General features: G+C 39.1%; 1 protein-coding gene across 1 annotated transcript in view; it reads right to left on the bottom strand.

The window, feature by feature from the left end:
* The window catches only part of LOC138036082 (uncharacterized), a 25,818-nt gene that overhangs the window by 3,818 nt on the left and 9,500 nt on the right, over nucleotides 1-12,500 (bottom strand). The window contains exon 2 of the mRNA XM_068882443.1: nucleotides 436-533. Coding sequence (XP_068738544.1) covers nucleotides 436-533 — 98 coding nt within the window. The remainder of the gene's footprint in view (nucleotides 1-435; nucleotides 534-12,500) is intronic.

Genomic DNA, 12,500 nt, shown 5'->3' with positions numbered 1-12,500 from the left:
GCTTATTTCCTATTGTTCAAGTACAAATTAAGCAGCATTAAAGAAATAGTATTTTCATTTTCTTGTTGTTAGATATTACATCTGGACCTGTAAAACGCGAGAAACAACTCCTAAGAAAGGAGCTAAGGGTTTCCAAGCTTCCCACCTCCTTTAACGGATTTCGTTAACTCCCTTAACCTCCAAAAATCTCACATTTTAGGGTATAAAAGAGAAATTGTAGGCTCTCTTGTTTAATTAAAAGAGGTACCACGTTTCTTGGTCCAATGAACTTATATCAAAATTGGAAATTTATCCGTGCAATCCCTTTCTTATTTTATTTCTCTGGTCCTAGTTGAAAGTAGTACTTGAAAGTGTTGCAATTCTCCGATGCTTAGGATTTAATTGTAGTCTACTTATTCACCACTTCACAGTTCCCTGTAGTACTGTATCACACACCTTCCTCTGACAAACCAAGCTGTAACACACCAGCTGGCGACATTGAACTCTCACCCGGTGCTCCAAATGAAAATGATGCAGGGTTTATTTGAGGAGAGCTGTGGACAAAGACAAACGAGGCTCTAGGGCGTTAAAATAAAACATTTAAAAAGCTCCCGTACAAAGAAACTTCGCATGTGTATGGGTCGAGGGCCATTAGCGCTTCGAATAAAGAACGCCTAACACAATTAAATCTTGAGGGTCTTGAAAATGGCTGCAGAAGGCCAAGCCACTCAAGATGAAAAATAAAAATGTTGTTACTTTGACACATTAACTACAATCTTGGACAAAACCTGTTGAGACAAAGCGACATTTCTGGTACTCCAACAACTTATCCAAATGTTCCACTCAAAAGCCCCCTTTTCCCTCCCCCCAAACTCAATGTTGATTTATCTTGATCGAAAATATACTGTAGAACATATGACTATACTCAGCAATATTGACTGAGGGGGGAGGGAAGTGGGAAGGGGAGAGTAAGTAGGGGTGTGTAAAAATGAAGGTGAATTTGTGTCACTGTCTCAACGGTTTTGTCCGAGATTGTCTGCGATCGCATAACCTAAAGAAATAGCATTAGTTCTGTGGTTTTTCAAACCAGGGCAACAATTTTGGAACAGTTCAGTAAGTGTGACTCGAGATATAATTTTGTAAGGAAATATAGCTAATTAACCTCATTAGTGACGTCACAAAAGGAAAGAATTGTGTGCCCTTACACTGCAAGTATGGCCTTCCGGAGAGTTATTGAGGCGAAAAGACGAACTTATGCAATGTTTGTGTATCCAAAGGATGTGTGGCCAAACAACATAGCTCTCTATCTACATAATGTGAGTTTCTACCACTAAACCAATTTAGTAGACCTAGCAAGGGGACCGCAAGGGCCAAGTTGATGCAACAAATGTGAAGGTCCTAATAGAAGTGGCACGGAAAAGGGTGCTAAAGTATGCAGCGGCGGGAGAGTAATAAAAGTTATTATTTTTCAAGAGCTATGGAAAAGGAGTCCTCCGGTGCACTCAGTATGAAAAAAATGAATGGTGAGTTGTTTGCTTGCTTCGTGGAGAACAACTATGACGCCATGTGTATGCTGGCCAGAACGGGAACATCCCCGTCATGGATTCTGGGTGGAGACCCCAGTCCAAATTGTGTCTCTGAACGAAATATGTTGGAACGCAGGGGTTCTCAGCTATTAAAACCAGTGCCCAGAAGCCCGGACATTAATCCTACAGAAAATTTATTTCATTTAGTGAAGTTAAAACTTCACAGAGAGGCGATTAACTTCAACATCAGGAAAGAAACATACCAGCAATTTTCCACCCGTGTGATTAGAACACTGATGACATTCTCAGTAGAAACAATCAAAAGCTACCAGACTTGATGGATAATAGAATATTCCGAGGAAAAGGCTACAGAACAAAATATTAGAAGCTATATGTCTTCAATTTAATATGTCTTCAATTTAAGGTGTCTTCAATTTAAGGTTTTCGATTTAAGGTGTAAAACGCACCCTTTGAGAAGCCTGAGAAACGCACTTACAAATAAATGGAATGCTCTAACTCAATTATCATTTATTTACTCAACGACCGGATGATCGTAACTGTCACGAACGAGGAAGGAAAATTAACTTCAAATTGATATTCTGTAGATGTTTCGGGTCAAATTATAATTTAATATGGCTTTCTTGAAGATTTCGTACCTATTTACACGATTAACAGCGAGTTTGAAGCAAGTTTCAACGGTTAACAGCGGTTAACGCAACATTTTTAAGGAGAGGACTCTTTCAATTGCTTGTTTAAATGCGAGCGAAGTCTGTTAACCGTTAAAAGCTCTTGTTAACCGTAGCTATATTTCTACAGCTCCTTTCTAATGACATGTTAATCGACTCAGGATTGCTGAAAGACTTTATAGACGTTAAATAAAGTCGCTGGAAGACACCGAGTAAATTCCTTATGTTACTCCCTTGGGATTTACTTTCCATCTACAGGCCATCACGTCGCTTTGACGATCTTCAATTTCTCCATTTTTAACAAACATTATGGGGCCTTTAGAGTGAAAGATGTTGGTCTGTCTCTATATCGATAGAAATGTCTTGTTCAAACTGTGTTTTTGGTGCGGGTAAAGGAACAACATACCCCTCAAACAGTAATAAAAGATCGCGCCCAGAAATATAATAATTGGCGACTACCGAAAGTCATTTCAAAAAGATACATTAAAATCCGCAACTCTCTATAAGATTTTGCTCAAGACAACAATTCCAATGCTTAAAGCGTGTCTTAGCAACCTGTCAAAAAATGTATCTTTTCAAATAATTACTCATTTTTCGGCTTTAGAAACATAACGTGTTACAGACAATCTCGGACAAAACCTGTTGAGACAAAGTATCCTTTTTGGTACTCCAGCCACTTATCCAAACGTTCAGCTTAAAAGCCGCCCTTTCCCCTCCCCCCAAACTCAATGTTGCCTTATCTTGGTCGAAAATATACTGTAGAACATATGGCAATACTCAGCAACATTGACTGAGGGGGAGGGGGAGTGGGAAGGGGGGTAAGTAGGGGTGTGTCAAAATAGAGGTGAAATTGTGTCACTGTCTCAACAGTTTTGTCCGAGATTGTCTGCGATCGCATAACCTAAAGAAATAGCATTAGTTCTGTGGTTTTTCAAACCAGGGCAACAATTTTGGAACAGTTCAGTAAGTGTGACTCGAGATATAATTTTGTAAGGAAAAATAGCTAATTAACCTCATTAGTGACGTCACAAAAGGAAAGAATTGTGTGTCCTTACACTGCAAGTATGGCCTTCCGGAGAGTTATTGAGGCGAAAAGACGAACTTATGCAATGTTTGTGTATCCAAAGGATGTGTGGCCAAACAACATAGCTCTCTATCTACATAATGTGAGTTTCTACCACTAAACCAATTTAGTAGACCTAGCAAGGGGACCGCAAGGGCCAAGTTGATGCAACAAATGTGAAGGTCCTAATAGAAGTGGCACGGAAAAGGGTGCTAAAGTATGCAGCGGCGGGAGAGTAATAAAAGTTATTATTTTTCAAGAGCTATGGAAAAGGAGTCCTCCGGTGCACTCAGTATGAAAAAAATGAATGGTGAGTTGTTTGCTTGCTTCGTGGAGAACAACTATGACGCCATGTGTATGCTGGCCAGAACGGGAACATCCCCGTCATGGATTCTGGGTGGAGACCCCAGTCCAAATTGTGTCTCTGAACAAAATATGTTGGAACGCAGAGGTTCTCAGCTATTAAACATACTAACCAGTGCCCAGAAGCCCGGACATTAATCCTACAGAAAATTTATTTCATTTAGTGAAGTTAAAACTTCACAGAGAGGCGATTAACTTCGACATCAGGAAAGAAACATACCAGCAATTTTCCACCCGTGTGATTAGAACACTGATGACATTCTCAGTAGAAACAATCAGAAGCTACCAGACTTGATGCATAATAGAATATTCCGAGGAAAAGGCTACAGAACAAAATATTAGAAGCTATATGTCTTCAATTTAATATGTCTTCAATTTAAGGTGTCTTCAATTTAAGGTTTTCGATTTAAGGTGTAAAACGCACCCTTTGAGAAGCCTGAGAAACGCACTTACAAATAAATGGAATGCTCTAACTCAATTATCATTTATTTACTCAACGACCGGATGATCGTAACTGTCACGAACGAGGAAGGAAAATTAACTTCAAATTGATATTCTGTAGATGTTTCGGGTCAAATTATAATTTAATATGGCTTTCTTGAAGATTTCGTACCTATTTACACGATTAACAGCGAGTTTGAAGCAAGTTTCAACGGTTAACAGCGGTTAACGCAACATTTTTAAGGAGAGGACTCTTTCAATTGCTTGTTTAAATGCGAGCGAAGTCTGTTAACCGTTAAAAGCTCTTGTTAACCGTAGCTATATTTCTACAGCTCCTTTCTAATGACATGTTAATCGACTCAGGATTGCTGAAAGACTTTATAGACGTTAAATAAAGTCGCTGGAAGACACCGAGTAAATTCCTTATGTTACTCCCTTGGGATTTACTTTCCATCTACAGGCCATCACGTCGCTTTGACGATCTTCAATTTCTCCATTTTTTACAACCCTTATGGCGCCTTTAGAGTGAAAGATGTTGGTCTGTCTATATATCGATAGCAACGTCTTGTTCACACTGTGTTTTTGGTGCGGGTAAAGGAACAACATGCCCCTCAAACAGTAATAAAAGATCGCGCCAAGAAATATAATAATTGGCGACTACCGAAAGTCATTTCAAAAAGATACATTAAAATCCGCAACTCTCTATAAGATTTTGCTCAAGACAACAATTCCAATGCTTAAAGCGTGTCTTAGCAACCTGTCAAAAAATGTATCTTTTCAAATAATTACTCATTTTTCGGCTTTAGAAACATAACGTGTTACAGACAATCTCGGACAAAACCTGTTGAGACAAAGTATCCTTTTTGGTACTCCAGCCACTTATCCAAACGTTCAGCTTAAAAGCCGCCCTTTCCCCTCCCCCCAAACTCAATGTTGCCTTATCTTGGTCGAAAATATACTGTAGAACATATGGCAATACTCAGCAACATTGACTGAGGGGGAGGGGGAGTGGGAAGGGGGGGTAAGTAGGGGTGTGTCAAAATAGAGGTGAAATTGTGTCACTGTCTCAACAGTTTTGTCCGAGATTGTCTGCGATCGCATAACCTAAAGAAATAGCATTAGTTCTGTGGTTTTTCAAACCAGGGCAACAATTTTGGAACAGTTCAGTAAGTGTGACTCGAGATATAATTTTGTAAGGAAAAATAGCTAATTAACCTCATTAGTGACGTCACAAAAGGAAAGAATTGTGTGTCCTTACACTGCAAGTATGGCCTTCCGGAGAGTTATTGAGGCGAAAAGACGAACTTATGCAATGTTTGTGTATCCAAAGGATGTGTGGCCAAACAACATAGCTCTCTATCTACATAATGTGAGTTTCTACCACTAAACCAATTTAGTAGACCTAGCAAGGGGACCGCAAGGGCCAAGTTGATGCAACAAATGTGAAGGTCCTAATAGAAGTGGCACGGAAAAGGGTGCTAAAGTATGCAGCGGCGGGAGAGTAATAAAAGTTATTATTTTTCAAGAGCTATGGAAAAGGAGTCCTCCGGTGCACTCAGTATGAAAAAAATGAATGGTGAGTTGTTTGCTTGCTTCGTGGAGAACAACTATGACGCCATGTGTATGCTGGCCAGAACGGGAACATCCCCGTCATGGATTCTGGGTGGAGACCCCAGTCCAAATTGTGTCTCTGAACAAAATATGTTGGAACGCAGAGGTTCTCAGCTATTAAACATACTAACCAGTGCCCAGAAGCCCGGACATTAATCCTACAGAAAATTTATTTCATTTAGTGAAGTTAAAACTTCACAGAGAGGCGATTAACTTCAACATCAGGAAAGAAACATACCAGCAATTTTCCACCCGTGTGATTAGAACACTGATGACATTCTCAGTAGAAACAATCAGAAGCTACCAGACTTGATGCATAATAGAATATTCCGAGGAAAAGGCTACAGAACAAAATATTAGAAGCTATATGTCTTCAATTTAATATGTCTTCAATTTAAGGTGTCTTCAATTTAAGGTTTTCGATTTAAGGTGTAAAACGCACCCTTTGAGAAGCCTGAGAAACGCACTTACAAATAAATGGAATGCTCTAACTCAATTATCATTTATTTACTCAACGACCGGATGATCGTAACTGTCACGAACGAGGAAGGAAAATTAACTTCAAATTGATATTCTGTAGATGTTTCGGGTCAAATTATAATTTAATATGGCTTTCTTGAAGATTTCGTACCTATTTACACGATTAACAGCGAGTTTGAAGCAAGTTTCAACGGTTAACAGCGGTTAACGCAACATTTTTAAGGAGAGGACTCTTTCAATTGCTTGTTTAAATGCGAGCGAAGTCTGTTAACCGTTAAAAGCTCTTGTTAACCGTAGCTATATTTCTACAGCTCCTTTCTAATGACATGTTAATCGACTCAGGATTGCTGAAAGACTTTATAGACGTTAAATAAAGTCGCTGGAAGACACCGAGTAAATTCCTTATGTTACTCCCTTGGGATTTACTTTCCATCTACAGGCCATCACGTCGCTTTGACGATCTTCAATTTCTCCATTTTTAACAAACATTATGGGGCCTTTAGAGTGAAAGATGTTGGTCTGTCTCTATATCGATAGAAATGTCTTGTTCACACTGTGTTTTTGGTGCGGGTAAAGGAACAACATGCCCCTCAAACAGTAATAAAAGATCGCGCCAAGAAATATAATAATTGGCGACTACCGAAAGTCATTTCAAAAAGATACATTAAAATCCGCAACTCTCTATAAGATTTTGCTCAAGACAACAATTCCAATGCTTAAAGCGTGTCTTAGCAACCTGTCAAAAAATGTATCTTTTCAAATAATTACTCATTTTTCGGCTTTAGAAACATAACGTGTTACAGACTGTCTGCGATCGCATAACCTAAAGAAATAGCATTAGTTCTGTGGTTTTTCAAACCAGGGCAACAATTTTGGAACAGTTCAGTAAGTGTGACTCGAGATATAATTTTGTAAGGAAAAATAGCTAATTAACCTCATTAGTGACGTCACAAAAGGAAAGAATTGTGTGTCCTTACACTGCAAGTATGGTTTTCCGGAGAGTAATTGAGGCGAAAAGACGAACTTATGCAATGTTTGTGTATCCAAAGGATGTGTGGCGAAACAACATAGCTCTCTATCTACATAATGTGAGTTTCTACCACTAAACCAATTTAGTAGACCTAGCAAGGGGACCGCAAGGGCCAAATTGATGCAACAAATGTGAAGGTCCTAATAGAAGTGGCACGGAAAAGGGTGCTAAGGTATGCAGCAGCGGGAGAGTCATAAAAGTTATTATTTTTCAAGAGCTATGGAAAAGGAGTCCTCCGGTGCACTCAGTATGAAAAAATGAATGGTGAGATGTTTGCTTGCTTTGTGGAGAACAACTATGACACCATGTGTATGCTGGCCAGAACGGGAACATCCCTGTCATGGATTCTGGGTGGAGATCCCAGTCAAAATTGTGTCTCTGAACGAAATATGTTGGAACGCAGGGGTTCTCAGCTATTAAAACCAGTGCCCAGAAGCCCGGACATTAATCCTACAGAAAATTTATTTCATTTAGTGAAGTTAAAACTTCACAGAGAGGCGATTAACTTCAACATCAGGAAAGAAACATACCAGCAATTTTCCACCCGTGTGATTAGAACACTGATGACATTCTCAGTAGAAACAATCAGAAGCTACCAGACTTGATGCATAATAGAATATTCCGAGGAAAAGGCTACAGAACAAAATATTAGAAGCTATATGTCTTCAATTTAATATGTCTTCAATTTAAGGTGTCTTCAATTTAAGGTTTTCGATTTAAGGTGTAAAACGCACCCTTTGAGAAGCCTGAGAAACGCACTTACAAATAAATGGAATGCTCTAACTCAATTATCATTTATTTACTCAACGACCGGATGATCGTAACTGTCACGAACGAGGAAGGAAAATTAACTTCAAATTGATATTCTGTAGATGTTTCGGGTCAAATTATAATTTAATATGGCTTTCTTGAAGATTTCGTACCTATTTACACAATTAACAGCGAGTTTGAAGCAAGTTTCAACGGTTAACAGCCGTTAACGAAACATTTTTAAGGAGAGGACTCTTTCAATTGCTTGTTTAAATGCGAGCGAAGTCTGTTAACCGTTAAAAGCTCTTGTTAACCGTAGCTATATTTCTACAGCTCCTTTCTAATGACATGTTAATCGACTCAGGATTGCTGAAAGACTTTATAGACGTTAAATAAAGTCGCTGGAAGACACCGAGTAAATTCCTTATGTTACTCCCTTGGGATTTACTTTCCATCTACAGGCCATCACGTCGCTTTGACGATCTTCAATTTCTCCATTTTTAACAAACATTATGGGGCCTTTAGAGTGAAAGATGTTGGTCTGTCTCTATATCGATAGAAATGTCTTGTTCACACTGTGTTTTTGGTGCGGGTAAAGGAACAACATGCCCCTCAAACAGTAATAAAAGATCGCGCCAAGAAATATAATAATTGGCGACTACCGAAAGTCATTTCAAAAAGATACATTAAAATCCGCAACTCTCTATAAGATTTTGCTCAAGACAACAATTCCAATGCTTAAAGCGTGTCTTAGCAACCTGTCAAAAAATGTATCTTTTCAAATAATTACTCATTTTTCGGCTTTAGAAACATAACGTGTTACAGACAATCTCGGACAAAACCTGTTGAGACAAAGTATCCTTTTTGGTACTCCAGCCACTTATCCAAACGTTCAGCTTAAAAGCCGCCCTTTCCCCTCCCCCCAAACTCAATGTTGCCTTATCTTGGTCGAAAATATACTGTAGAACATATGGCAATACTCAGCAACATTGACTGAGGGGGAGGGGGAGTGGGAAGGGGGGGTAAGTAGGGGTGTGTCAAAATAGAGGTGAAATTGTGTCACTGTCTCAACAGTTTTGTCCGAGATTGTCTGCGATCGCATAACCTAAAGAAATAGCATTAGTTCTGTGGTTTTTCAAACCAGGGCAACAATTTTGGAACAGTTCAGTAAGTGTGACTCGAGATATAATTTTGTAAGGAAAAATAGCTAATTAACCTCATTAGTGACGTCACAAAAGGAAAGAATTGTGTGCCCTTACACTGCAAGTATGGCTTTCCGGAGAGTTATTGAGGCGAAAAGACGAACTTATGCAATGTTTGTGTATCCAAAGGATGTGTGGCCAAACAACATAGCTCTCTATCTACATAATGTGAGTTTCTACCACTAAACCAATTTAGTAGACCTAGCAAGGGGACCGCAAGGGCCAAATTGATGCAACAAATGTGAAGGTCCTAATAGAAGTGGCACGGAAAAGGGTGCTAAAGTATGCAGCGGCGGGAGAGTCATAAAAGTTATTATTTTTCAAGAGCTATGGAAAAGGAGTCCTCCGGTGCACTCAGTATGAAAAAATGAATGGTGAGTTGTTTGCTTGCTTCGTGGAGAACAACTATGACGCCATGTGTATGCTGGCCAGAACGGGAACATCCCCGTCATGGATTCTGGGTGGAGACCCCAGTCAAAATTGTGTCTCTGAACGAAATATGTTGGAACGCAGGGGTTCTCAGCTATTAAAACCAGTGCCCAGAAGCCCGGACATTAATCCTACAGAAAATTTATTTCATTTAGTGAAGTTAAAACTTCACAGAGAGGCGATTAACTTCAACATCAGGAAAGAAACATACCAGCAATTTTCCACCCGTGTGATTAGAACACTGATGACATTCTCAGTAGAAACAATCAGAAGCTACCAGACTTGATGCATAATAGAATATTCCGAGGAAAAGGCTACAGAACAAAATATTAGAAGCTATATGTCTTCAATTTAATATGTCTTCAATTTAAGGTGTCTTCAATTTAAGGTTTTCGATTTAAGGTGTAAAACGCACCCTTTGAGAAGCCTGAGAAACGCACTTACAAATAAATGGAATGCTCTAACTCAATTATCATTTATTTACTCAACGACCGGATGATCGTAACTGTCACGAACGAGGAAGGAAAATTAACTTCAAATTGATATTCTGTAGATGTTTCGGGTCAAATTATAATTTAATATGGCTTTCTTGAAGATTTCGTACCTATTTACACGATTAACAGCGAGTTTGAAGCAAGTTTCAACGGTTAACAGCGGTTAACGCAACATTTTTAAGGAGAGGACTCTTTCAATTGCTTGTTTAAATGCGAGCGAAGTCTGTTAACCGTTAAAAGCTCTTGTTAACCGTAGCTATATTTCTACAGCTCCTTTCTAATGACATGTTAATCGACTCAGGATTGCTGAAAGACTTTATAGACGTTAAATAAAGTCGCTGGAAGACACCGAGTAAATTCCTTATGTTACTCCCTTGGGATTTACTTTCCATCTACAGGCCATCACGTCGCTTTGACGATCTTCAATTTCTCCATTTTTAACAAACATTATGGGGCCTTTAGAGTGAAAGATGTTGGTCTGTCTCTATATCGATAGAAATGTCTTGTTCACACTGTGTTTTTGGTGCGGGTAAAGGAACAACATGCCCCTCAAACAGTAATAAAAGATCGCGCCAAGAAATATAATAATTGGCGACTACCGAAAGTCATTTCAAAAAGATACATTAAAATCCGCAACTCTCTATAAGATTTTGCTCAAGACAACAATTCCAATGCTTAAAGCGTGTCTTAGCAACCTGTCAAAAAATGTATCTTTTCAAATAATTACTCATTTTTTCGGCTTTAGAAACATAACGTGTTACAGACAATCTCGGACAAAACCTGTTGAGACAAAGTATCCTTTTTGGTACTCCAGCCACTTATCCAAACGTTCAGCTTAAAAGCCGCCCTTCCCCTCCCCCAAACTCAATGTTGCCTTATCTTGGTCGAAAATATACTGTAGAACATATGGCAATACTCAGCAACATTGACTGAGGGGGAGGGGGAGTGGGAAGGGGGGGTAAGTAGGGGTGTGTCAAAATAGAGGTGAAATTGTGTCACTGTCTCAACAGTTTTGTCCGAGATTGTCTGCGATCGCATAACCTAAAGAAATAGCATTAGTTCTGTGGTTTTTCAAACCAGGGCAACAATTTTGGAACAGTTCAGTAAGTGTGACTCGAGATATAATTTGTAAGGAAAAATAGCTAATTAACCTCATTAGTGACGTCACAAAAGGAAAGAATTGTGTGTCCTTACACTGCAAGTATGGCCTTCCGGAGAGTTATTGAGGCGAAAAGACGAACTTATGCAATGTTTGTGTATCCAAAGGATGTGTGGCCAAACAACATAGCTCTCTATCTACATAATGTGAGTTTCTACCACTAAACCAATTTAGTAGACCTAGCAAGGGGACCGCAAGGGCCAAGTTGATGCAACAAATGTGAGGGTCCTAATAGAAGTGGCACGGAAAAGGGTGCTAAAGTATGCAGCGGCGGGAGAGTAATAAAAGTTATTATTTTTCAAGAGCTATGGAAAAGGAGTCCTCCGGTGCACTCAGTATGAAAAAATGAATGGTGAGTTGTTTGCTTGCTTCGTGGAGAACAACTATGACGCCATGTGTATGCTGGCCAGAACGGGAACATCCCCGTCATGGATTCTGGGTGGAGACCCCAGTCAAAATTGTGTCTCTGAACAAAATATGTTGGAACGCAGGGGTTCTCAGCTATTAAACATACTAACCAGTGCCCAGAAGCCCGGACATTAATCCTACAGAAAATTTATTTCATTTAGTGAAGTTAAAACTTCACAGAGAGGCGATTAACTTCAACATCAGGAAAGAAACATACCAGCAATTTTCCACCCGTGTGATTAGAACACTGATGACATTCTCAGTAGAAACAATCAAAAGCTACCAGACTTGATGCATAATAGAATATTCCGAGGAAAAGGCTACAGAACAAAATATTAGAAGCTATATGTCTTCAATTTAATATGTCTTCAATTTAAGGTGTCTTCAATTTAAGGTTTTCGATTTAAGGTGTAAAACGCACCCTTGAGAAGCCTGAGAAACGCACTTACAAATAAATGGAATGCTCTAACTCAATTATCATTTATTTACTCAACGACCGGATGATCGTAACTGTCACGAACGAGGAAGGAAAATTAACTTCAAATTGATATTCTGTAGATGTTTCGGGTCAAATTATAATTTATATGGCTTTCTGAAGATTTCGTACCTATTTACACGATTAACAGCGAGTTTGAAGCAAGTTTCAAACGGTTAACAGCGGTTAACGCAACATTTTTAAGGAGAGGACTCTTTCAATTGCTTGTTTAAATGCGAGCGAAGTCTGTTAACCGTTAAAAGCTCTTGTTAACCCGTAGCTATATTTCTACAGCTCCTTTCTAATGACATGTTAATCGACTCAGGATTGCTGAAAGAATTTATAGGACGTTAAATAAAGTCGCTGGAAGACACCGAGTAAATTCCTTATGTTACTCCCTTGGG

Source organism: Montipora capricornis, unplaced genomic scaffold (assembly GCF_036669925.1).
Source record: "Montipora capricornis isolate CH-2021 unplaced genomic scaffold, ASM3666992v2 scaffold_456, whole genome shotgun sequence".
Taxonomy (NCBI): domain Eukaryota; kingdom Metazoa; phylum Cnidaria; class Anthozoa; order Scleractinia; family Acroporidae; genus Montipora; species Montipora capricornis.
The sequence above is the reverse complement of the archived record's forward strand: the minus strand, read 5'-3'. Positions and strand labels throughout refer to the sequence as shown.